The following is a 21,588-nucleotide window of genomic DNA, read 5'->3' as shown; positions in this document are numbered from 1 at the left end:
GCTATGATTCTTCTGCGGATTATGATACAGAAATATCCCCTAAAGAAATGCTAAATTGAATTTTTGCTCCCTCTCAAACTAAATTTTATAAACTGCTTGGTAAGGTAAAAATCAGTTATCCCACTTTCTAATTAAATGCACATTTAAAAGTTAAATATTTGAACCTTGAATAAATACTCATAAATTGCTAATAAAATACTACATGCATTCTATATTGCAAATTTATTTTTGTATCTTTCACATACAACTGATTAATAATTCTAAAAAAAATTCCCATGCATCTTAGACGAAAATAATATGTAATTTGAGTGATTTAAGAATAACACAGCATAATTTAAATTCGGATTTTGCTATATTATGCCAAAAAAAAACTTAACCATTGATTATATATCTATATTTGTGGTACATATAATGCAGAGGGAGTTTTCTAACGAACAATTACTGCTAAAATTAAATGCAAAACACTTTTATACCGATGATATATTATAAAAACCTGGCAATAAAATTCAGGGCGTTGTCATAATTGTTTTAATAAAATAACTGAGTATCAAATTCCAGGATATTGCATGCTTTAACAAAGGGGGATTGGCACTAAAACTACGCAGATATGCAATATGATAGACTAGGCACATCCTAATAGGCTTAACAGAGAATACGATAAATACTTGATAAAATTGTTTGCAAAAAAGCATAAATAATTCACATTGATATAAAGTTCAATACACTTNGCATTGTTTATTTAATAAGTTGACAGTTAGGAATTCTGTCACGTTCTGTAAAGTTCTCTGATTAAACTTTTTCTATAATTTGAAAGCTAAAACAAATCATTTAATAAAAATGGAATTTAAATTCAATACATCAGACAACTTTCTGGAAAAAAATAATAAAGTTTTAAAATAAGAAATATTAAAATGTATTATTTTGGCAATGAATCTGTTAAAAGAACTCGTTCGTCATTTTCTATTTTAACTGAGAGTTCATACAGTTTTCTGAGTTTCTAAAGTTATGTGGTAAAAATTACAACAAAAGGAACTTGTTCAGAATTTCTAGTCTTTTGAATTGATAACAAATAAAATATTGAATTATTTTGTTTACAGCACTAATACTTTTTTTATCAGCCGGCGTCGTCTGCTTAATTTTTACAATCGAATGGAAAATTATTGTGCAACGAATACCTTAAACTCGACTATTTAATTGTTTTTGTTTTAAGTTACATTAATATGCTAAAATCTAAGTTGTTTTTTAATTTATACACGAAAAGTCTTCAGCATCAGTTTTTCTCTTCAGCACCAAAAAAGAAAATTTGTATCATTGGAAGTGGACCTGCAGGATTTTATACTGCTCAAAATTTATTGAAAGTAAAATAAAGAGCAAGCCCCTTGCATTATTTACTTTTTAAAATATTCGCCGTAGTGTATTGATTAAATGTGCGCAAGACTATTAACAAATTAATTTCATTCATTTTACATTTTCAATTTAGTTTTTCCTATCGAATTTACTTTTTTTTTTAAAAAACTTTGACAATTAAACTTTGCTTCGAATCATGGTCATTACTAACTGGTCACTTTTTTTAAAAATTTTGCTTATTTATTAGAATATAAAAGTAAGATTTCAATATTTTATTGCACTTTTGTACTACAGTCTTTACTATTGCATGCCAATTTCTGTCTTAGAAAAAATTGAGGAAGATGCCAAATCGATTTTAAACTGGGAAAATTTAAAAACATATACATGAAACATGAAGAGGTTTGCTTGGAGATTGCTACGAGTTGGTCCCTGGCCTTTGTGATGTTTTCTTTAATTTCTCCTAGGCTGCTACCCAGAAATTGCCAAGACTTGGCGATTATTCTGACTCAGATCACGATACAGAAACCTTTTCCTCATAGCCACCCTAAACAAATCTCTGAATTTTTTTTTAAAAAATTGCTTGTTTAAAATTTATTTGGTGCCTTAACAATTTGTAGTTGGCATGACAGATCCCGATATGGAAATTTGCTCAAAAATTGTTTTAGATAGCAAAAAACCAGCCTTGGAGTTATGGCTTTTTTGAATTTTTCATTCTATCTCTCTTAACTGTCAATCGATTCTGACAATTTTAATTACCATATAAGAAATTCATGTTTTTCCATGTTATTGTATTATAAATGAATTAAAAGAATGGTAAATCAATTCTTATTAAAATTTTTTTAAATGGCTCTGATTTGATAAAGAAAACAAAGCATTAAAATAAACTTTTACTTTTTTCTTCTTATTTACTCTGTTTTAGTTAAGTAACATTAAAATAAGATAATAATGTTAGTTATTAATATTAAAGCTACTTGTTTTTTTTTTTTCATAAACTATTAATATTTTTGTGCGTAATTCTCTTTTAATATTTTTGTGCAATCTCTTTGTTTCAGAGTGAAGTTGTTGAGGTTGATATTTTTGAAAAACTTCCTGCTCCGTATGGCCTGATAAGATACGGAGTTGCTCCTGATCATCCTGAAATTAAAGTATTTATCCTTTATGAAAAACTACTTATTTAAAACTGCTTATGGTATCACCATAATAATGAAATGGTAAAATGATATGGTATCACCATATCATTATTTTGTCACTGGTATCAATATGGAAATCTTCCCTTATTCTTTTTTACTTTTATCATACTACAAAATTTGGCATGATTTTTCCCTAATGGTGTTTAAATTATTATTATGATAAGATTCAGCCAATTTGGTTCTTTAAATTGTTCCAATTTAAAACTGGTTTTCAGAAATGCATAAATTATTTGAATACTCACAATTTTATGCTGTTGAACTGGATACGCTTTCAAATTAATTGTAGAGTAAGTTAAGCAATAACAAATCCTTGATTAATGTTTTGTAAACACTTTTCTTTATATGCTATAATTTTGATATATGCTGATCAATTTTGTGAATATTCATTCTCTGTTTACCATGTGGGCAGACCAAGTTTTTTGATGTGTCAAATTAACTAAAATTTTACCTCATATTCTATTGTTAAATATCTAACTTTTAAATGTATTTTTAGAATGTTATAACATCATTTAACAAAGTTGCTGAATACAAGTACTGTAATTTTTATGGAAATGTCAACATTGGTCAAGATATAACTATAGAAGAACTTTCAAAAGCATATCATGGCATTGTTCTAGTAAGTATAGAAACAACCCTCTACTACATAAGTATAGCATGGTGGACACACAACCCTTTACTACATAAGTATAGCATGGTGGACGCATTACCCTTTACTTCAGGGGTGTCAAACTCGCGGCCCGCGGGCCACATGCAGCTCGAGATGAAAATGTTTGCGGCCCAGTCAATATATCCGACGCAAAGTAAAAATAAAATAGAAATGTGAATTAGAACGAAAACTAGCATATAAAATTATAATATACTTTATTTATGAACTATACGGATAATTTTAAATTGTACGCGCGAAAATGTAAAATTGTAATTGGTTTGCGGCACCTGCCATTCCAGGGATACTGCATTGTATCAAAAATATGCAGAAGAAATTTCAAATCTTAGAACAGAATTTGAAACAAGGTTTAAAGATTTTAATTCTTTGGAAGACAAATTTTGTTTGTTTTAGTTGATTTTCTCAATAAATATAGACTCAGTGCCCAGTAATATGCAAATGGAAGAGATTGAGATTCAATGCAACTCAAATTTGATGGAAAAATTCATTGAAGTGGGTATGCCTGAATTTTACAAATATTTACCGGCAAGGTTTGAAAATACTCGAAAATTCGCATATGAAATTATTTCCATGTTTGGAAGTACTTATTCAGTGCCAGCAATTATTTTCTGTTATGAATGGAAATAAATCTCCTGTTCAAAACCGTATTAATAACGCTCACGTTTGGTCAATTTTGAAAGTAGTCACGGCCAATAAAATTTCTCCCGAAATAGGAAAGATAGTAGCAGAGAATAGATGTCAAGTATCAAACAATAATTTAACTTTATATATGTTTATTACAATGTATTATTCAAAATAAAATATTTGTTTCTATGAACATTGATTTTTTTTTTGGCCCACCTAAAGTTAAGCATTGTTTATTTGGCCCAAGTTAGCTTTTGAGTTTGACACCCCTGCTTTACTACATAAGTATAGCATGGTGGACACACATAGTTTTTTTTTATTAGAAATTTAAAAAACTTCTCTTATATTAAATTTGATATCAAATTTAAAATAATCAGATTTCTAAGAAAACAAGTGTGCCCTCCTCACGCTATGCATCATATGCTTTTCTATTGCATTTTAATTTAATAGAAATAAAATTTTGGGCTGTCGCGCCACTGAGTTAGTTAGAAATAAAATTTAGACATGTTTTAACTTAATGAGAGAGGGGTTATCTATCTCCCAGCTCCAGCCTTAGAGTGACGCAAAATTAAAAATATATTCTAGATGAAAATGCTTTTCTTTTTTAAATATCCCCAGCTTCTTTTGCTAACTGTGGGCCTAATAGCTTCAAATTTTTATTTGATTTACCTAAAAATTGAATGAAATGTCTAACAATGTAATGTTGTAGGTCATTTTCATGTATGTTTATTATTAATAACTAGGAGGCTTCGCCCCCTGCTCGCTGGCGCTTGCCAACCCCCGGAACTGCTTTTGCAGTTCATTTCGGATTGCTTCGCAATCCAATGCTCGCTTTGCTCGCTCATTGGATACGTTCTTAACGTCTAGCTTTTGTATACTTTTTTGAACACTGAAGTTCCGAAAACTTTTCACTGTAGAAAATTCTAAACCTGTNATCATCCTGAAATTAAAGTATTTATCCTTTATGAAAAACTACATATTTAAAACTGCTTATGGTGATATATCCATTATTTTGTCACTGGTATCAATATGGAAATCTTCCCTTATTCTTTTTTACTTTAACCATACTACAAAATTTGGCATGATTTTTCCCTAATGGTGTTAGTTTAAATTATTATTATGATAAGATTCAGCCAATTTGGTTCTTTAAATTGTTCCAATTTAAAATTGGTTTTCAGAAATGCATAAATTATTTGAATAATCAAAATTATATGCTGTTGAACTGGATACACTTTCAAATTAATTGTAGAGTAAGTTAAGCAATAACAAATCCTTGATTAATGTTTTGTAAACTCTTTTCTTTATATGCTACAATTTCGATATATGCTGATCAATTTTGTGAATATTCATTCTCTGTTTACCATGTGGGCAGACCAAGTTTTTTGATGTGTCAAATTAACTAAAATTTTACCTCATATTCTATTGTTAAATATCTAACTTTTAAATGTATTTTTAGAATGTTATAACATCATTTAACAAAGTTGCTGAATACAAGTACTGTAATTTTTATGGAAATGTCAACATTGGTCAAGATATAACTATAGAAGAACTTTCAAAAGCATATCATGGCATTGTTCTAGTAAGTATAGAAACAACCCTTTACTACATAAGTATAGCATGGTGGACACACATATTTTTTTTTTTTTTAGAAATTTAGAAAACTTCTCTTATATTAAATTTGATATCAAATTTAAAATAATCAGATTTCTAAGAAAACAAGTGTGCCCTCCTCACGCTATGCATATGCTTTTCTATTGCATTTTAATTTAATAGAAATAAAATTTAAACATGTTTTAGCTTAATGAGAGAGGGGTCATCTATCTCCCAGCGCCAGCCTTAGAGTGACGCAAAATTAAAAATATATGAGTGACGTAAAATTTAAAATATATTCTAGATGAAAATGCTTTTCTTTTTTAAATATCCCCAGTTTCTTTTGCTAACTGTGGGCCTAATAGCTTCAAATTTTTATTTGATTTACCTAAAAATTGAATGAAATATCTATCAATGTAATGTTGTAGGTCATTTTCACGTATGTTTATTATTATTAATATTTACAACAAATTGGTGATATGTTGAATGAAAATTGTCTTTAGAAAAAATGCTTATCATTCATTAATAAACAATAAATGCAAGTGTAATAGACACTACATTAGTAATATACACTGTTAAATTTTAAACTGAATACAATGAAAATTTATAAAGTTTCTTAAAATCTGTAAAGTTGCAAAATCTTATTCAAAACAAAATTATAGAAAACATGCCAAGTGCGATTAATTTAAGTTTTTACATTAACAAAAATTTTCATTGATTTTGAAAATCCCCCTTTTAAGTCCTACACCATATTATAAGGGTGCAAAACCTGAGTTCATCCCTGGGCCCTGTAAACCCTAGCTATGCTTCTGATGCTCTACTCAATTTTTTAGATTTATAGCTTAATGATATCTCAGATCCACACTTTTTTGAGATCGGTAATGCATATAAAAAGCCAATTACATCTGCTATAAAATTTGGCATGATTTATTTAGTTATATGTTCATTAGTTTATATTTCAAATTATCTAAACATTATTCAAGCATTTTATTGTCTTTTTAGTTTTATGATTTAAGTTAATTTTAGTAAGTGAAATGTAAAATTTATTAACTCATTTTTTTAGGCTTATGGAGCTGATTCTGAAAGACAATTAAATATTCCTGGGGAAGTATGTATTACTATGAAATTGCATTGATTTGATGATCTATATTTTGGATAACTTTGCTAATATTATGCAGAAAGACTAGGAATGTTTTATTGTATTTAATTATTATTTAATTTGAATTTTATGAATTTTCTTCATTATTAACATGGAAATTAAAAATATATATATATATATTAAAAAATTTTTAAATAACTGATTTAAAATCATTTATATTGAATTTTTTTTCAGATTTATAAAACCCTTTTATTAAAAATGGTATGGTTAAAAGTACTGACTTTTAGATTCATTTTAACATGTGAATAATTAACTTAGAAGATGATATAATAATGCCAATTAAATTTTATTCGAAATTTTTATTATTAGCAAAATGCATACTTAAGACCCAAGGTTGTTTACAATTGTAATTCCTTAGTAAAACAATCAATTATACGTATTATTAAATTTTGATTTATTATTATTTATAAAATCAAATTTTGAAGACACAAATGTCATATTTTACGTACTTCAATTAACTCAAAACAAAATTGTTCTTTTGGTATTTGTAATTTTTCAAAACTACATATAAGTCACCAAAATATTTTACTAAATATTTGTCTAATTTTCTAAATATTTATTTTGCATGTAACTTATATAATTATCAAAATGTAAAATTACCCATAGTTTTGTGATGTTATACATAGCTAATTCTTACAAGTTCCCCTAAATGTTTATGGGAAATTTTGTCAAAGAATTCACTGTATTTAAGCAACTGAAAATATTTTGTTATTATTCTTTAATTTTCTCTATTAATAAAATATCTTTCCTTGTGGTAGTATCAAACTTTCAGAAATGAAATTTCCTCCAAACATCTCAGAGTATTGCAGTATACTCTCGACATCTCAAAGTTGAAGGGACGTTAAAAAAATTTCGAGATAGCGAGTTTTTAAGATAACAAGTTCAAAACTAAATATGTTCGAAAAAGTAAATTNAGAGTCATAAAACATAAGATTAACTACTATGAAATATGTATGTAATAATAGTTAACAATAAATCTAAATGCAACAATCATAATTTTGTTTTTAAAAGTAAGACAAAAATAATTATGCATTAAATAGAGAAAAATTGGTTTACAATGAACTTACATTGTGATTTTTGTAAAAAAATTCATTTTCTATTTCGAAAAAAAAATTCGACATTGAGAAAGAATTGAGAAAAAACCCTTCAACATAAGAATTCAAATTAACATTAGGTGGATATGTTATGCCAAGGGGAAAATGTTTTTTTGACATAACAAGGTTTTTGAGACATCAAGATTATACTGTACTTTCTTTGTCCTTTGTGATTAAATTTAAGTGAAGTTTTTAACTACTTTGTGTTGGTTAATGGATATATATTTATATGTTATTCTTTAAAATGAAGTTCTTTGTTTATAATCTTTAAACTTTTATTCATTTTATTTTGATTAATTATTATTATTATTTTTTATTTACAGTACATTATTTTGTAATTTTTATAAGTACATTATGCTTGGTACTACTTGCCTATTTACGGGGTCTGTCTAGGTTTTTCTGAGAGGTACCTATTTTGTGAAAATTTAAGACATAATTTGTGAAAAATTCAAAATTACATTAAAAAATCAACACAAAAATATCGTAAAAATATGGATTTATCGTTTTTTAAGGGATACAAAAATAAAATTTTAAGAAAAAGTTTTTTGTGAAACAACCGTTTTTTCCTAAAGTTGAATTGGTGAAACTACCATTTTTCCTAAAGTTGAATTTGTGAAGGTACCGCTAAACGGTAGTAAGTCCAGCCAGGACAGACCCCTGATTTATAATGTAAATTAATTCTTATTTACAGTATTTGTGAGTTTTTCTAGCATAACAAATCTGGTCTAACGTTTTATATAGTTAAACCTATTTGTTTTGCCATATCATTAAAACTTTTTTACATTTATAGGAAATCAACATTTGTTATATAATTATATTCCTTTAGACACTTCATTTTTTTATTTTTATGTAATCCCATCTGTGTATTTTTTTTATTCCATTCCCATTTTGTAATCCCATCTGTGTTATTTTTTAACATCTTCTTTATTTAAAATTTTACTATTTTTTTTCCATCAAGGACTCCAAAAATGTTTTATCCTCAAATGAATTTGTTGCTTGGTACAATGGTCATCCTAACTTTGTGAATCTAAATTTAAATTTAGATTGTGAAAATGCAGTAGTCATTGGGCATGGAAACGTAGCCATTGATGTTGCACGAATTCTTCTTCTAGACATTGATGTTCTAATGGTATATTGATTTATGTTGTTTAATTATGAATTTACAATATTTTTATGCGAAGCTAAGTAATGGGTATAATACCAAAAATTTCTGTTTAAATTTTTTCATTAAAAATTAAGCAAATTTAGATATAATTTTTTTATATTCTATTTCTTGATTTATTTCACCTATAATATACTAATATGTAATTCTTTAATAAATAATTTTGCATTTAAAAACTTCAAAAATGTGTTGTTTTTGAAATTGAAAAGTTATTGTGGAATTGTTTTTTCAAGATTTGAATATCTTACTTTTAAATTTTTGTTTGATTTACTCTTAATTATATTTTTAACTATCAATAATTATAAATTAAATGATAATATTTTCAGTCAAATACACAAGCTATAAAAATTTATACTTATGACTTCACATTGTACCAACAGATAAGAAAATACATTATCTATAGGAGCACAGTGAAAGCTCTTATTGCCCCTTACATTTCGATAAATTTACCAGCAACTTCTAATTATATCAGGTATACCAAGTATATCAAGCAAATTTTCATGCTTGCTTTTATTAGAAATCTGAGATTAAATGAGTTCAATCAATTNGAGCTTACATACCTTGAACTTTTCGCAAGGCAAAAGGCCCAGAACAAACAAAAGTGGCTGCTTCCACCTACTCACTACTGGTATAAAGCAAAAAGACCAGGACTCTCTCTATCTCTTCCTGGTGACAGGCAAACCAACACCTGCTTATCCCGACTGGCCAGTGGACACCTGAAAAGTCTCACATTTTCTGCAAATCAAAAGATCTTTCCTCTTTGCCCTTAATGCCAACAAAACCAGGCATCACCTGAGCACATCTTGATCTGTTTAGGGCTGGACTGGAACGATATTCATTCCTCTCCCATTCTGGTTTCGGATTTTCTCAATATCAACGGATTCATTGATCTGGTCTGACCCCGTCAGACCAGATGGGAATTAGCAACAACAACAGAAATCTGAGATTAAATTAGTTCAATCCATTTGGATTAAATAATGAAACTTATTGATAAAGATGTTTTGAGAAAAAAACATTTTTGTACAATAAAATATGTGAATAAGCAAAAGGTTTCTGGTTTATTCATTTATAAAATTATTTTGAAGATAATAGATTTTTGGTACAATTTTTACTACAGCATCCTCTTAACTTAGAATATGAACCCCTATTCTTTATATATAAAATATTTCTCCATTCAGGTTTTAATTTTTAAAAAATTATCATCTGTGATATAATTCAACATTTAATTTGTTTAGTTTATAAACTTCTAATAACTCAACATTTTAATGAATAAATTTAAAAGAAATATTTCTTGTCTTTGTTAATACTCTGTTTCAGAAAGATGTGAGTAATTCCTTACTAACTTTGATTTTTTAGAAAACTGACATTGCAGAACATGCTTTAGAAGCTTTAAATAAGAGCAGAGTTAAAAAAGTTACTATGGTTGGTCGAAGAGGACCTCTTCAAGTTTCTTTCACCACTAAAGAATTCAGGGAACTTGCCAAATTGTCCTATTGTAGAAGCGTTATGAATTTAGAAGATTTTGTTGGTATACCTGATATAATACCCTGTAAGTTTTTGATAATATATTTAGTATACTATGGTATGGTTTTAAAAATTTTGTAATGAACTCTAATCTTGGAAATTAATTTGGAATTAGTTTTTTTTCTTAATTTTTTGTATCTTTTGTAAAAATAGAATATAAAAACATATGGATAAAATATGAAAGTTCAAAAACTATCAAGATAAAATATTTACTTTCATTTAATTTGTGTATTTTCCCGCAATTTGAAGAAAAAAAATAATATACTTAAAATTGGTTGAAATTCTTTAAAAATTATTACAAATTATGTGGTTTTTATTAAAGATTTCTTCTCAAACACATTACTTTACTACGCTTTTAAATCTAGCATTAAATTTTTATTTCATCATGGCTATAATGTCTAAACATAATTTTATGCTACATTTTTATAAATCTTGTTTTCTTTCTTTTTTTAAAGTATTGTTTCCACAAAATATTTGTTCTTACTAAATTTAAAGAAAAGAAAGAAAGTTTATACTAAGATAAAAAAAAAAAGTTGTATCTTTTGACATATCATTTTCACTGTATTTTAAATCATAAAAAAATTATCGAATCAGTTGCTATGTTTTTTAACAGTTGGCATAGACATCATTTATATGTTAAGTGTTAGCGATGTCTATTCTAATTGCAGCTTATGTTATTGGCAAGGTCTTTCAAGCTGGGAAGGTACTGAACTGCTTCAAAAAATAAATAAAAAATTTAAGATCTTTTATGTAAAAAAAGAACTGTAAAATTATTGCTGACAAATGATCAGTTTGGAAGAAACTTCTTAACTTACTATGAGTTTAAGAAATTTCTTAAACTTACTACTTCTATAACAGGAGAGAAACACTTCATGACATATTCTAATTTTACATCAGCAATTTAAAAATTTAATGCATAGAAAAAAAGGAGATCAGATTAAAGATTAAGAGTAAATCATGAAATTTCAAATGCTAAAAAAATTATTCAAAATATCAAAATGCTGATAAATTATGGCAGGGTTACACAGTAATGAAGTTATCTTGTCATAATTTGTTTGTATTTTTAACTACTTATTCTTGGTTTATCTGAACTCACTAATTTCTATACTTTAAATTGAAAATTACCAATGCGGATGAAACAGAATTTGTCATGAAAAGTTTCTCCCATGTTATAGCTTCCACTTAAGAAGGCCAGAAGTAACCAAAGTCTGTTAAATCACTAAGGATGATACAATGATATTCCTATAACAGATTTGAAATTCCTTTAACTTCATAAGCTTCATTTTGCCATATGCTTTTCATTTATTACAATTTTAGACAAGACCTTTTTAAATTCCAAAAAGTTTTTATTTTTGAAGTACTATATATTTTTTTCAGCTTTAAAAAGACCTCTTAAAAGACTAACAGAATTAGTATGGACGACGGCTAATCAAGAGCAAGACAAAAGTCTAAATAAATCATGGGAGCTGAAATTTTATAGAAATCCTAAAGTTACCTTACCTGACTCGGAAGGTAGAGTTGAAAATGTTGTGTTTGGAATAAATAAATTAAAGGAACTAGTAAGTTATTGAATTTTCTTGTTAAAATTTCTGTTCATTTTTGGATATTCAAAGATATCAGTTTTATATGTTCTTATAATCCAGCATATTTTTTCAGTGATAATTAGTTTAAGTTGAGATAAATCTTTGATAGAATTTGTGTCAAAAATTTAAAAGCAGTAAAACCTTGGATATAATTTTTAAAAAAAATAGGAATATTACAACTGAATATAGTTATATTAAAATCATGCAACAAAGATTATTTATTTGAAGTGGAGTACCAAATTTACTTGGCATTATACTAAATTATATTAGACTTGCATTGCAAAAATGTTTATCACTAAAAATAAATACTTTCTCTAAAGAATGCAAATGACATTTGAAAAACTATTTACTTACAATTTTTCAATAACTGTTATAATAATAAAAAATAATCTTAACAATAAATTGATGTTTGGTGGGTTTGCATACTAATTGTTTTGATTATATTGACTAAAATAAAATGAACTATATTATTTAATATTGACTAAATATAATATAATATATTGACTAAAATAAAATGAACAATATAGTATTGTTTAAAGTTCTTTCTCCAAAGGAAATAAAAATGCCACAGTTTAAGAGCTTTACACTTGAAGTAAAACTATAATTTTAAACTTTATAAATCATCTGGTTTTAAAACAGACAATTATGTTATAGATTTCTAAAAGTTATTAAACTATTTTAAAAATTTTCATTCAAACTTTACTTTTAAATTTAAAAAATTAGATCACATATACTGTTTATTTTTATAAAACTGTGTTTTTTTTTATTTTAAGGTTTTGCACTAAGGTTAGTCACTAGATAATGACAAGCTAAACTTGCCCTAATTGTCATGAGAAATTGCTGAAAACGCACAGAAGTTATGGAAATAGCATATTATTTGCAAAAAAGCATTAATTTATATGACAGCTGAGCATTGAAAAAAACAGCTTAAAGTATGGATTCTACAAAAATATCAATCTTTAAAAATTAACCAAAAATATATGCTAATTAAACAAGGGAAATACTATAATGATCATTTGTGCATAAATTGTGTCTACAAAATTATTTCATTAAATGTTCTTCCTTACACAAAATAGGATATAATATGCAGATAGTTCCAGAATACATGTAGATCAAAAAAAAAGTATTGCAAATTCATTAAAAGTATTGCAGAAATTTCACAGTTTAAACATTGTCAGGATGTTTAAATTTAGGATTACCTATTCATTTTGTGTTCTACTTCTAATAATATTATCAAACTGTTTAAACTGAAATTCTTTTTCTTATTAAATTCTGATTGTCAAAAGTTGTAAGTTCCAATTCAAATTTATAAACTTTTATTATAAAAAATTACTATAGTTTAGTTCTTACTAATTTATGATCATCATATTTCATTAAATTAAAATTTACTTTTCAGGATCTAACGAAACCACCTGAAATCTTTGATACAGGTGAAGAAGAAAATTTAAGTGCTGGTATTGTAAGTAAAAAAAAAAAACTATATTTTAAAAAAAACTTTTTAGTTATTTTTAGATATGTATTTTTACTGATCCTTCTTTGCTTAGACAAAATAACATGAAAAAAAATATTCTAATTTTTTTCTTAAATAAAATTCCATTCCATTATTTTTTTTAGTAAATAAATTCCATTTTAATAAATAAATAAATTTGCTTAAATCAAAAAAAAATATTTAAACAACAATTCTAATCACGGCAAAACTTATTCTAAACTTTTACTAAATGTGAATGATATTGTTCTTAACATTACTATCAAAGCCTTACATTACAGCAGTATATTCTTTCGATTCTTAATATTATCGAAATGATAAGATACATCATTCTTAATAAGTAGTTCTTTTATTTTAGTATTTGAAACAAGTAGCAATATTTGTGTAAAAAATAAGTAGCAATATTTATGTAAAAAATTTCCAGAATGAGTTTTGTTTAATCTTATAAGTATTTTATGTCCTAGGCAATGTAGTATGTTGTTAAATAATTATGCCACATATTGTACGACAAAAAATTCCGTCACTTTTTTACACAAATGCAAGTACTTAAAATTATCTTAGTTAATACTTAATTATCTTAGGAAGTACTAAAAATTATCTTAGAAAAAAAATTAAATTTCCAATTTCTTTACAAAATAAAGTTTTTGTTCTAAATTTTTTCTCAACTGGGCAAAATATTTTTTCATGAAGCTACTTTACTTTTCTAAGAAATTTTAAGCAAAATAGGAAAGGCATTCCTAATTAAACCATATTTAGTTCTCAGATATTATTTATTTATTTATTTATTTGAAGAAAAAAAAACATGTTTTGTGTTTTATAATTCTGTAATGTATAAGTAAAGCAACTAAGTTAGGTTAAAAAAATTTATTCTTTTATTGCTGGTGCAATTCTAAAATTTTAATTCAGCGTAAATAATGCATTAAAGGTATTTTATAATTCTTTCTACTTTATGGAAAAAAAACTATTTTTTTTTTTTAAACTTCGTATTACCAAAAAAAAATCTAAATAGTTTTAAATTTAATAATCAAATTTTTGGGTATGAAATTTCAAAAACATTTTTTCATTCTCAAATTTATGATTTGAAAAACTAGCTTTAATAATGGGACCTAATATAATATGAGGCTTATTGTTTACATATGTATATCTTAATCTCCTTAAAAGTCCTGAGTTTTTAAGAATATATCATGTTTTTAATTGTTTACTTGTCTTAAAATTTTGATTTATCTTCTGTTTTTTTTCCCCTACCACTTTCATTTACTTTCCATATATAGATATATTGAATAGATGCTATTAATATTATACAAAATCTATTATAATAGGTTATTAAAAGTATTGGATATAAAAGCTCACCAATAGACCCATCTGTTCCTTTTGATCCTAAAAGATGTATAGTTCCTAATAAGAAAGGAAAAGTCCTTAATAAAAATGGTAATTATTCGCTATTAGGTTCTATTTTTATCCTTTGTATTGTATTATTATCTTTTGTATTGTTGACTCCTACAAAATGATTTTTTTTTTCAGTATACACAGTGACCAAAATATATGAAAATTTTGAAACCATTTGTGAGAAATAAATTTTAGACTGAAAAAAAAATATATTTTTTAAGAAATAATATTTCAAAGATTTGTGATTTATTATATTAAAGGTTTGGGATCTATTGCATTGTTTACATTTGAAGTATTATAATCAATGTCAGTGGGTCAAATAAAATANACATAATTTTTGAAAATTAAAAATTTGGATTTATCGTTTCTTACGAGACACAAAAATAAAATTTTGAGAAAAAAGTATTTTGTGGAATTGTTCTACCGTTTTTCCTAAAGTTAAATTAGTGTAGGTATCGGTAAACGGTAGTAAATTTCATTTGGACAGACCCCTGTACTTTAACTATTAAAACAAAGTTTCAATTAGCAAACCATAATTTTAATTTAAAATTTCTTTTTTTTCCGCTTGATTTTTAGAATGACAAAATAAATGTAACAGATTGTGTTTATAAATGTAGTCATTCATCAAAAAATAAATATTTAATCTATATATTTTTATATTAAAATATTCACTTTTAATTTTATATCAAAATAGATAAGTTAAGCTAAAAAAAATTTTTTTTTAAAATCTATGTACTCATAGGATTTTTTTTTTCACAAAATTTCTTTATAGAAAATCAGATGTCAAAGATACTGTAAACATATTATGAGAAAAAATACCAGTTAATGACCCTACTGTTTCAAATAGACTTTGAAAGAGTTTGAAAGGGAAGAATGACACTATATCAGGAAAAAATATCTGAACTTATTGGCCTTTTTTTTCTTTCTATTTTTGGCAAATTAGGTATTTTCTTTTTAATATGCTTTTAAGAAAGCTTCAGAAATATACATTTTCCACCAATAAAATATAATGTAGATTTTAATTCCATGCTTTTTCTGTCAAAGGGTAGAATTTTAATTAACAATATTTACATTATTTTTTGAAAAAATTCATGTTTAATAATTACTTTCTACAGCTATGCAAGTCTATATTAAGACAGCATTAAATGTTTACTTTAATCTGTGCTTTCAATCTCAAGAATCAAAAGATTTTTAAAAATGTAATTTTCAATGTGTTGGAATTTAACACACACCAAGAAAGAAAGTAATTTCTTTAACTAAAATTAATTAATGCAACAATTTATTTAAAATAAATTTTGAAACTAAGAAAAGTATCAATAATTTAAAACACTGTTTTTTAACTTTTATAATCAATATATATAAAAAAATTAGTTGATTTAAATCAATGATTTCTTTTAAAAAATCATTTGATTTAAATCATGATTTAAATCGTCATTTAAATCAACAAACCCTGCTATCAAAGCCTTACATTATAACAATATATTCTTTCGATTCTTAGTATTATCGCAATGATAAGATACATCATTCTTAGTAAATAGTTCTTTTATTTTAGTACTTGAAATAAGTAGCAATATTTATGTAAAAATTTCCCGAATGAGTTTTGTTTAATCTTAAAAGTATTTTATGTCCTAGACAATGTAGTATGTTGTTGAATAATTATGCCACATATTGCAGGACAAAAAATTTCCTAACTTTTTTACACAAATGCAAGTACTTAAAATTCTTATAATAGAAAAAAAAATTACATTTCTAATTCCTTTACAAAAAAGCTTTTGTTCTAAATTTTTTCTTGACCTGGGCAAAATATTTTTTCATGAAGCTACTTTACTTTTCTAAGAAATTTTAAACAAAATAAAAAAGGCATTCCTAATTAAACCATGTTTAATTCATATTATTTATTTATTTTTTTAAAGAAAAAAAAACATGTTTTGTGTGTTATATTTCTGTAATGTATAAGTATAGCAACTAAGCTTGGTTAAAAAAAATCATTCTTTAATTGCTGCTACAATTCATAAATTTTAATTTAAAGTAAATAATGCATTAAGGATATTTTATAATTCTTTCTACTTAATCAAGAAAAAAAAAACATTAACTTTCTTTTGAAACTTTGTATCAACAAAAAAAAAAATCTAGATAACTTTAAATTTAATAATCAGATTTTTAGGTATGAAATTTCAAAAACATTTTTTCATTCTCAAATTTATAATTTGAAAAACTAGCTTTAATGGGACTTAATATAATATGAGGCTTATTGTTTACATATGTATATCTTAATCTCCTTAAAAGTCCTGAGTTTTCAAGAATTTATCATGTTCTTAATTGTTTACTTGTCTTAAAATTTTGATTTATCTTGTTTTTTTCCCCTGCCACTTTCATTTACTTTCCATACATAGATATATTGAATAGATGCTATTAATATTTTACAAAGTGTATTATAATAGGTTATTAAAAGTATTGGATATAAAAGTTCACCAATAGACCCATCTGTTCCTTTTGATCCTAAAAGATGTATAGTTCCTAATAAGAAAGGAAAAGTCCTCAATAAAAATGGTAATTATTCGTTATTAGGTTCTATTTTTATCCTTTGTTTTATATTATTATCTTTTGTATTGTTGACTCCTACAAAATGATCATTTTTTTTCAATGTACACAGTGACAAAATATATGAAAATTTTGAAACCATTTGTGAGAAATAAATTTTAAGACTAAAAAATAACTATATTTTTTTAGAAATAATAATATTTCAAAGATTTGTGATTTGTTATATTAAAGATTTGCGATCTATTGCATTGTTTATATTTGAAGTATTATAATCAATGTCAGCGGGTCAAATAAAATAATATTTTTCTAACAAATAAAAATAAATCAGAATGATCCTAAAACTGTTTGAATGCTCATCAAATAAACATTTTGAGTAGGTATAAATTATTTTAAGCATTAAAAATTAAGCTTTTTACAGCATTAAAACAGATGTATGATTCTAGTCTTTATATTATGATGTCTATATTATTTCATAAATGTTTATTGTTCAAACCCCTTTTATGAATTGCTACTATGTATTACTTATGCTGTTATCTAGATGAGTTATATGAAGTAAAACATGTATTTTTATACATTTTGGTGTTAATATTAAATTTCAATATAAATTTTCTTTTCTACAAACATTTATTTAAATATTCAATTTAATTAGGTCTGTACTGCAGTGGCTGGATTAAAACAGGTCCAAAAGGAGTGATTTTACCAACTATGCACTCAAGTTATGAGACAGTAGATGTTATATTAGACGATATTGATAAGGGAGAAATGAATGCAGATTTACCAATGGATAGAAATGATGTACTAGATCTTCTTAAAAAAAGAGGTACATCATTATATTTTAAGTGTTTTAAAATAGCTGAATTGCAGTATTATTTGAAAAAAATTTTAATGGCAATAATAAAATGGAAAACAATTTCCAAAGAAATATTTCCTTTATTAGAAGGGTTGTTTTAAACTTAATTTATTTTAAATTGCTTGATATTATTTCTCGTTCTTTAAAATGATTTATTTATAGCAGACGTAATTCAGGGGTGATTGTGAGTCCAAGTCAAAATTCCGGAAAATTTCTTGAGTAAATAAAAAAAATACGGTTTAAATTGAAAAATTAGAAAAAAATTTAAACATGGTTTTTTTCCTTTTTCTCAATATTTCTTAGTGTTCTTAAAATATATTTAAAATTTTACACATACCTATAATGATCTGGAGAAGTAATTAAAATTTACAAATATGTCTTTCTTTCTTAAGGTTATGATTATAACAACTATTTACTGATAAAAAATGAGTATTAATCATGAATATAATCTTATAAAGTATCTCTCTGGCTCTCCCTTACATACAAATAAAATAAACTGTGTTTTTAACTTCCATGTTTGAAAATTTGATTTCTGGAAACTTCTGTGATCAATGATTTTTTGAAACGTTTGGACCTTCGATCTCCGGAAACTTCCGGATCACTGTTAGCGAAAAATCCTGAAATCCGGATTTTTTCTGGAGCACAATCAGCCCTGGTAATTTTAAAAGTTTTTATGTAACAAGAGCATTATAAATATTTGAAGTGCAATTAGTCAAATAAATAATGTATGTTAACATTATAATTTTAGTATTCCTATATTATAATTTTCGTATTTGGTGAAATCTGCATGGGGGAAAATAATGAATTTGTGAACTATTTAAAAGTTAAATAGATATTGTTTTTCTTCTGGTAGAAATAATTTTAAGTTACACATGCATAAATTTATTAATATAAATATTTTTGTTAAAATCCATTAATTTTTAAATTAATATTACTGCGGAACGTTTTTTTTTAAAAATATTTTTTTAATTAGAACAATTTCAATCAGTTATTGAAATTTATCTTTCAAATTTTATGTAATAATCAGAAAAATATTTTGATAAGCAATTGTAAATATAAAGATACAATATGTTTCAAACTTGATTTTGGATTAGTAAAGGAATTTCCAATTTTAACGAAAGAATAAGGAATTAATTTAGAATTGAATCCTAACTTTTTTAAATGAAAAATTTATACAAGTTGTACTACTTCTCTTCAGCTTGTTTCAAATAGTTTAAATCAAAAATTACTTGAATAAAATAATAAATTTTTAGATAAAAGTTTTATTATTCATTTAAATTTAATTGTTTCTTTTGTTTCAGGTGTTAAATATGTAACATTTGAATATTGGAAAAAAATTAATCAAATTGAAGAAGAAAGAGGAATGGCTAAGGGGAAACCAAGAATAAAAATATGCAATGTTGATGAAATGTTAAAGATTGCAAATTTAACTTAGTTGCTAGTTAAGACCTCATCTTTTGTTGATCAATTTAAAAATCTTGCGATTGGTTTTAATTCAATCAAATCTGATAAAAATCAAATAACTATTACTGTATTAAAACTTACTGTTGATGATAAAAGAAATAAGCTGCGTTAATATCAATTGCAACCAAACATAAATATAGTCTTTTTCGTGGCACAATACAATTAAAGAAGTGTTCATTTGACAACTGAACAAAGAAAATGAAAAAAAATAATAATTTAATTTGTTAAGAACTAATTATAATTTGAAAGTTAAGCAATGTCAATATAAAATATTTATTAAAAAAAGTAAATTTAATTTTAAAAAAAGGTTTTTTTTAAATTCTTAGAATATTTAATACATATGAACCCTTTTTTTCTACAATAAATTGGTAGTTTTTAAAGGCGAGACCTAAATTATAATATAGTTTTATTTTTATAAATGTTGCTCTATATTTTTACTCAAGTCTTAGGTCTTTTTATAAGAATTTTGAGTAGGCAGGACTTGAAAAAAAAAGCTGACACTTTGAGATTATTACTTATATACTAGTGAGTAATTAATTGGCATCTGTCCGTAACATATTATAATTCATTATTAGCAACAGTCCATATTAGACTCCTCATTTTTTTTAATAATAAATTTGAATTAAGTGTTTTTTTTTATTATTGCATCTTCCTTTTATTTTCCTTCACAGTGAATGTTGTGAAAAAAAAATTTTATATTGTCATTCAATTTTATATATTTATTTTTGATACACAATAAGTTATATATAGCTAAAAATGTATGATATAAAAAATTTATTGAATATAAAATTCTGAGGACTTATATAATTCTTAATTCTTAAATTTTAAAATATATGATATATAATTCTTAAATTTTAAAATTGCATAAAAAATTATGCGATATTTATCTTGTTCAATTATCAGCATTGTCAATTCATGTTTGGTATTTTTTTAATTGATGAAATAGTTTATTCATCCTTTGACATCTGTTTTTCCCAACTCGGTTTCAGTAATAACATAGGAATATCTAACTATTTTCCAGGCCAGTCATTAATAAATAATTATCTATTTTTTTTAGCTGTGGTTTGCACAAGTTATAATTTTATGAAGCAAAGTATTTTTTCTTGTTAATTTATACCAAACAAGCCAACTCAGAAACCTTTGTCACAGTATACATTTGATGTTTTCTTTATTGCAATAGTAGATATATAATATTTTGATTATAGATAGTCCATTTTTAATGGATTCTAATAATAAATATTGATTTTTATATTTTCATTCTTTTTTATCAGAACTGTTTTAACTAATTAAGTTTAGTTTATGTGAGGGGCTTAATAAATTTTATGAGAAAGGATAAATATCTATAAAGTTCTTTTTTTTTTCTTATTTTAGTTATGTCATGGATTACATAAATGAACTTCATATGAAGTCTAATATATATGTTTTACTCTTAGCTTAGCTGTGATAAAGTTTGATGATTCTCAATCTTGTGGCTTTATAAGTTATATTTGTGATAGTACTTCAACTGTATTTTTAATTATTACTCTAAGCAACTTAAATGCATGCATGTTTATTAAATTTTATTTTTATAAATTATTGTTGTTAATGCTTATGTAAAGACCACATAATCTTTTTTTAACAAAAGAAATCAAACAATATATTGTGTACAGTAATATTTTATTGTTCCCATTAAATATTACATTTTAACTTTGACTACAAGAACACTCAGTTGTTATTGGGGTTATCACTATACACAATTCAAGTGATGTAATTATATATTTTTTTTATTAATATGGAACCAGAATGTTTGAATTCAAAAGCGTAAATATAAAATGCAACTTGCATTAAATTAGTTAAGCCTAGCTCAACGTTTTGAAAATTAGAACTAAAATATAAAACAAAATGAAAGTGTGAATGACACAATGACTAGTAATGTATTTTCAAA

At 25.1% G+C, this 21,588-nt stretch overlaps 1 protein-coding gene across 2 annotated transcripts; it reads left to right on the top strand.

The window, feature by feature from the left end:
* The first annotated feature begins 1,081 nt into the window (after positions 1–1,081).
* On the top strand, positions 1,082–19,831 carry LOC107452720 (NADPH:adrenodoxin oxidoreductase, mitochondrial). 2 transcript variants are annotated; one of them, XM_043057153.2, is made up of 11 exons: positions 1,082–1,358; positions 2,400–2,492; positions 3,031–3,153; positions 6,479–6,523; positions 8,627–8,797; positions 10,187–10,379; positions 11,732–11,913; positions 13,334–13,396; positions 17,251–17,359; positions 18,000–18,170; positions 19,502–19,831. In XM_043057153.2, the coding sequence occupies exons 1-11, from the start codon at positions 1,221–1,223 to the stop codon at positions 19,633–19,635; spliced, it is 1,422 nt and encodes a 473-aa protein (XP_042913087.1). In that variant the 5' UTR covers positions 1,082–1,220; the 3' UTR covers positions 19,636–19,831. The 2 variants fall into 2 exon arrangements, with proteins under 2 accessions (XP_042913087.1, XP_071033789.1); XM_071177688.1 differs by lacking the exon at positions 17,251–17,359 and adding an exon at positions 14,743–14,851 and having other exon boundaries at positions 1,090–1,358.
* The last annotated feature ends 1,757 nt before the right edge of the window (positions 19,832–21,588 follow it).

Source organism: Parasteatoda tepidariorum, chromosome 2 (genome assembly GCF_043381705.1).
Source record: "Parasteatoda tepidariorum isolate YZ-2023 chromosome 2, CAS_Ptep_4.0, whole genome shotgun sequence".
In the NCBI taxonomy this organism is placed as follows: Eukaryota; Metazoa; Arthropoda; class Arachnida; order Araneae; family Theridiidae; genus Parasteatoda; species Parasteatoda tepidariorum.
Note: the sequence above shows the minus strand (reverse complement) of the source record. Positions and strands in the feature narration are given on the sequence as shown.

Coding starts and splice junctions, on each gene's coding strand:
- LOC107452720 (XM_043057153.2), top strand. CDS start 1,221: ATGCTAAAATCTAAGTTGTTTTTTAATTTATACACGAAAAGTCTTCAG. Junction 2,493..3,030: donor CTGATCATCCTGAAATTAAA/GTATTTATCCTT, acceptor ATGTATTTTTAG/AATGTTATAACATCATTTAA. Junction 11,914..13,333: donor TAAATAAATTAAAGGAACTA/GTAAGTTATTGA, acceptor TTTACTTTTCAG/GATCTAACGAAACCACCTGA.